Source organism: Hyaena hyaena, unplaced genomic scaffold (assembly GCF_003009895.1).
Source record: "Hyaena hyaena isolate Hyena2069 unplaced genomic scaffold, ASM300989v1 scaffold_947, whole genome shotgun sequence".
Lineage (NCBI taxonomy): Eukaryota > Metazoa > Chordata > Mammalia > Carnivora > Hyaenidae > Hyaena > Hyaena hyaena.
Window position 1 is genome coordinate 326207 of NW_024081579.1, and position 6000 is coordinate 332206.

General features: G+C 38.7%; 1 protein-coding gene across 2 annotated transcripts in view; it reads left to right on the plus strand.

The window, feature by feature from the left end:
- Positions 1-6000, plus strand: part of DYNC2H1 (dynein cytoplasmic 2 heavy chain 1) — a 324085-nt gene that overhangs the window by 38881 nt on the left and 279204 nt on the right. For both annotated transcript variants that reach the window (XM_039221130.1, XM_039221131.1), the window contains exons 22-26: positions 565-770; positions 1945-2100; positions 2190-2304; positions 2846-3016; positions 4013-4395. In XM_039221130.1, coding sequence (XP_039077061.1) covers positions 565-770; positions 1945-2100; positions 2190-2304; positions 2846-3016; positions 4013-4395 — 1031 coding nt within the window. The remainder of the gene's footprint in view (positions 1-564; positions 771-1944; positions 2101-2189; positions 2305-2845; positions 3017-4012; positions 4396-6000) is intronic.

Genomic DNA, 6000 nt, shown 5'->3' on the forward strand with positions numbered 1-6000 from the left:
ATTGGACTCTCTTAGTACTTCCATACAGTAAAACACTTTATTTAAATGATCCTTTCATTAGTTTGTGTTTATATCCTGCCATATAAGGAATTCAGGTAATCTCATTTTCAGTTTTCCTTATGAGTGAATAGGCTTGCTTACTATGACTTTTAAGGGGACACCTGGTAGTTAGACACACCTGTTGTGCTTACTCTTCTGCACAGAGACTGGGACACACGCCCTGGGTCATGCAGCTCTGTGCTGGCTGGCACGACTGGTGGTCATTGGTCAGACAAGTTCTACCACATCAGCTTTGCTGATAGCTGTGGTGGAGGCGCTGGGCACATGGACGAGTTTTTAATGATGATGCAGGTTGTTTATCTCTTGTTCTTGATTATTTATGGTCTGAGTCTGTATTTTTGACATCGTAATTTTATTGTACTTGGAGTCAGTAATTGAAAACATTCTATTGAAAAATTTGTTCTGGTGTTTTATCACCTCTAAATAGAAAGTGTCAGAAATAAAATGTGAAAATAAAGTGAGACTTTATCTAAACTGAATTATGTAAACTCTTTTGTCTCATAGATTGAAGTGATGAAAGGGAATGTCCAGTTGCGTCTTCAGATCTATTACCAAGAATTGGAAAAATTTAAAGCTCGTTGGGACCAACTAAAGCCTGGTGACGATATTATAGAAACTGGCCTGCAGAGTACTCTTGATAAAAGTGCCAAGTCAATAAAAGAGAAAAAGATTGAGTTTGATGATCTTGAAGTCATAAGGAAAAAGCTTGTGTATGTTTTTTCTTTAAAATGGATAGTTGTCATTTTGATTTCTATTTCTATGTATTAAGCCAAAATATGTATTAATACATATATTTCTATGTACTAAGCCAATACATATATTTCTATGTATCTTTAGAAAGTGTTCCTTATTAGTAACTTTCTTATATCTGTCTTAGTCTTTCTTTATGAACTTGTGCAGTTTAAAAAAATTTTTTTTAATGTTTTATTTATTTCTGAGAAGGAGAGAGAGAGAGCGAGCAAGCGAGCAGGGGAGGGTCAGAGAGAGAGGAGATACAGAATCCGAAGCAGGATCCAGGCTCTGAGCTGTCAGCACAGAGCCCAACATGGGGCTCAAACCCACGAACCGTGAGATCATGACCTGAGCCGAAGTTGGACACTCAGCCGACTGAGCCACCCAGGCGCCCCTGAACTTTTGCAGTTTTAAAAATAATAATTCTAAGTGCTTATGCTACTCCTGTCTTAGGAGTTGTGGGTAGAGTATATAAGGATATTAAAAGAAGCAAATCTCTGGTTAGGTTTAGAAACAGAACAGAAAACTGAGTTTATTTAGAAGTTACACTGGGAGTTGGAATACTTGGCTTTCTGTGATTTCATTGTAGTCAAAAATGAGGAATATGAAATTAATGGAAAATTGCTTTCAGAGACCCTGAGAAGAAAAATGAACCTACAACAATAATACGAGGTTTCCAAGGAAAAAATTGTTGTTTTATGTTACAAAGTATTAAGTTTAAGCATTATTTTAGGTTTAGTCTCTTAAGCAAATGCTTCCATAAGATAATGGTCTTCATGTGTGAATGAAGGTTTTAGGACCAGTTAGATGAAGGATATCTTATATTCTGGAATCTAATCCTTGGGTATTAATATTAACCTCTTCTCAGTCCATGAATATCTATCATTCTCAGTATTTACACTATTATCATTTATGACCTAAGATGGACTTAAAATATAGTTATCAACTCCACTTTGACTCCTGTGGAGAAATGCATGTTTATGAATTTAAAAGAGGTTATACTTAAGTAGTTAAAGTAAAATTCTTATGCAGTCCCCACTGTCTACCTTCCCTATCAAATATGCACACACACACAGGGAATGCAGTTAAATAAGCTAAGTGATATTTAACAGTTTTTAAAATCTGATGATATTTCACTCTTTGTTTCCATAGTGATGATTGCCATCATTTTGGGCTAGAAGAGCCCAGCTTGTCTTTGGCAGATAGCATCTCTAAGGACATTGAGAGCTGTGCACAAATTTGGGCCCTTTATGAAGAGTTTCAGCAGAGGCTTGAGGAAATGGCCTGTGAAGATTGGATTACTTTACGGTTTGAGTCATAAACATTATTTAGATTCTTGTAATTTGGTAGTGTTTTTTGGGAGGTACATTTTGAGGTGTATTCCTGGTATGTTACAGGACCAAGACACATGTGTTTGAAGAATTTTTGGTGAATTGGCATGACAGATTAAGGAAAGTTGAAGAACATTCGGTTATGACGGTGAAATTACAATCAGAAGTTGACAAATACAAAGTAAGATAGCTTTACTTACTGTACTATTTTTGAATGAGATTTGCACCTTTCATATGTCTTTTAATTATATAGCTGAGGGAGCTGTACTTGTAGCTTCTGATTTTTAATGATTCCATTACATGAACAAAATAGGAAGTATGGAGTAAAACATAGATATTATTGATATTTCTGCTACTGTTTTGAAAAGTTATAGCTAAGAAATTTATAGTTAAAGTTAAACTGGAGTGTTTATACCTCTTAGAGCAATTTAGGATCTGAGTCATTTAGCATATTTAGGATATAGGTCATTTCCTAAAATAATAAAAATAGAAACATTTTAGGTCATGTTTTCAAATCTGTCACGCTACAAAGGAAAATTTGCATGTATCCACGGTAGTGTTTAATAAATTATATACGATTCTATTTGAGAATTTGATTTCAAGTTTGTTAAAGGTAATAGAGTAATTAAAATTTTTATAGCTGATCATAAAAGGAAATAACAGTTTGCATTTTGACACATATTCTTGTGTGTACGTCTGTCTTTTGTCTTCTCTTTGAACAGACCGTAATTCCTGTCTTGAAATACGTCAGAGGGGAGCATCTTTCTCCAGATCACTGGCTTGACCTTTTTCGTCTACTTGGCCTTCCTCGGGGCACTAGCCTGGAGAAATTAATGTTTGGTGACCTCCTCAGAGTAGCTGATACAATTGTTGCCAAAGCTTCAGACCTTAAAGTAAGAATACTTGTTTAAATATCTCATGAACACAGCCTTTGTTAACATATGGTTTTGCTTTGTATTTTATTGAAGTAAAACAGCAAGTTAAATTATTTTCTTCTCTTAATATAGTGACAGTGTTCCACTAGTCCATTCCTCTTTCTTTAGTAACACATCTGAATCTATACAGGAGTGTAGAAGCAATGGAAACCCCTTCCCTGAGAGAAAGAAGACGATACGAAAAAAAAAAAAATCTTGGTTTAAGAATGGAGTCAGCTTTAATCAAAAAGCAAACCAATACAAATCATGTTACATAAAATACATTTAAAATCTTGGGGTATATTATAAATACAAGCTAAGAGATAGCAAAATCCAGAGAGTTATACCAAGAACCAGGTTGCAAATCAGGTTTAGGAAAGGGCTCTGGTCAAAGGAGAAATGGTACAGCCTTCGGGCATCAGCAGCGGCAGACTCTCTGTGTGGCGTTCTGCCTGTTTGGTGTAAAAGTAAAAGGACTTTTGACGTCAGGTTATTTTCTTCCCTGTTTAATAGGTGTATCTTCGTGTTTGTTCGGATTCCTGGAGCCTGTTTAGATAGTGGTGCGTTTATGGAGCATGACCGCTGTAGAGGAGGATTATTCATCACCTCACATGTATCAGAACTTAAACTTAAGTTCACTGCACGTTTTGAAGGCTGTAAAGTTTTAAATAAGCCTGACTATTTTTGTGTTTTGTGATGAATTCTTAAGTTTTCTTTCTTTTTTAAAAGTAAAAAGCTTATGGCAGATCTTTAATATTACACTTTGACTATGTGAGCGTGGATACTTTGTATCTGATATCTCCTGATGCCTTAGCTGGTAATTAATTCTTTTGGATTAAATGTAAAATATATTCACTTATTTTTTCTTTAATGTAAAAAGCCAAGTAAAATATATTGTCTTACAAAGTAAATATTGTATGGTTTATTTATATAATTAATGTTGAAAAGGAAATATGTATATTTTATGTTAAATAGGATTTAAATAGTCGGGCACAAGGTGAAGTTACAATCAGAGAAGCTTTACGTGAACTCGATCTTTGGGGAGTTGGAGCGGTATTTACATTGGTTGATTATGAAGACAGCCAAAGTCGAACTATCAAGCTGATTAAGGACTGGAAAGACATCGTAAATCAAGTTGGAGATAATAGATGCCTTCTTCAGTCCTTAAAGGATTCTCCTTATTATAAGGGATTTGAAGATAAAGTATCCATTTGGGAAAGGAAACTTGCAGAATTAGACGAATACCTACAGAATTTAAACCACATTCAGAGGAAGTGGGTGTATCTGGAGCCCATATTTGGCCGTGGAGCCTTGCCAAAGGAGCAGACACGCTTCAGCAGGGTTGATGAAGATTTTAGGTGAGCACAGCTACCTGGGGCAGAGACATATGCAGCAGTCTGTTATTTGCCTCGCGAGGTGCTTAACATGCGTTGATTACTTTGACGTTATGAGTGTCATCTGTGCCTTCAACGTGTTTCTCCGTTGGATCCTTGTAAGGGCCGTTTTCTCTCATTCGGCCGTTTACTTCTTGAACCGTGTTGATCTGACTCCTGTCTTTACTACGCCACCTCACATTAACAGCAATGTGACTACAGGATGAGAGGAATCATGATAGTCCTAAGAGCTACTCTTTCCCACACTTACCCACTACTTTCCTGTTGTAAATTTGGTGGCCATGTTCCATGCCTCATTTTACCTCAACTCCGACTAGAATTTAACAAATGCTGAGCAATTCTTGTTGGGGAGTTTCTTCCCTTGGCTTCTGGGATAAGGTCCTCGGTTTTCTGGCCATCCGGCTGGGTCCCCTTCTAGTTCCTAGTTCTCAGGCCTTTCTGAACATCCAGATGTGGACATTCCATGAGATTTAGGCTCTGAGTCTCCTGTCACTCTGTCACGCTCCGTGGGCGGTCCCAGCCACTCTTCAGTCTTCGTCCACCTGTCGAGCCCTGTTTCTCTCCTGAGCTCCGGCAGTGGAACATCGTCAGCGTGCCAAAACTAGCTTCACGGGCAGATCTCGTTAGCTCAGATCCTCTGCTCCTGGCTTTCTTAGTACCTGACTGCTCAGAGCGGAAACATCATGGATGTGTGACCTCTCCCCGTACCTCCACATCCACGAGGTTGCTGCATTTGTTCATTCTGATGGACCTGCCCCAACTATCTCGGTGTATCTTTGTGTCTCTCCTTCTTTGCCTTTGTTCTCAGCTACTTCTGTTGTCACTGCCTTGGACCGTGGCCTCACTCGGGCTAGTGCTCGTCCTCAGCGGAGAGCCTCCTGCGTGGCCGCCACGGTGGTCTTGTACCAGTGACTTTTTGTGGCCTCTTTCCTTGAATTCTTCAGTAAAAGTGTCGAGAGGTTTCCCGTTGTTCTGAGGATAAAGTGTAGTCTCCTTGTCCGCTTCGTAGCCTTCTCGTGCTCTCCCTGCTCGCTGTGGGGACGCCAGCCGTGACTTTCTTAAACATTTCGAGCCCTTCCCAGGATCTTTGCCAAAGTGTCCCCTCCTGCTCACTGATGTCTTGTTTTTATGTACCATGCAGACTCAGCGTACTTCGTCACAGAAGCCGTAGATTAGGGATTGCCCTGTTCGCTACTTTAAAAATATCTGTACTTTTCCTTGTTAGTATTTATCATAATTTTATTTAAATATTTTGAGGAAATATTTAGTATCTTTCTCACTGGACCCTTATCTTTTCTTTTTTTTTTTTTTTTTTTAACAAATAGTTTATTGTCAAGTTGGTTTCCATATAACACCCAGTGCTCATCCCCACAAGTGCCCTCCTCTGTGCCCATCTCCCCCCTCGCCCCCATATTCATCCATCCTCAGTTTGTTTCTCAGCATTCAAGAGTCTCTCACGGTTTGCCTCTCTCCCTCTCCCCCACCATTTCCCCCCTTCTTCTCCCCCCATGGTCCTCCGTTAAGTTCCTCCTAATCCTCCTATACGTGCAAACATATGATATTTGTCCT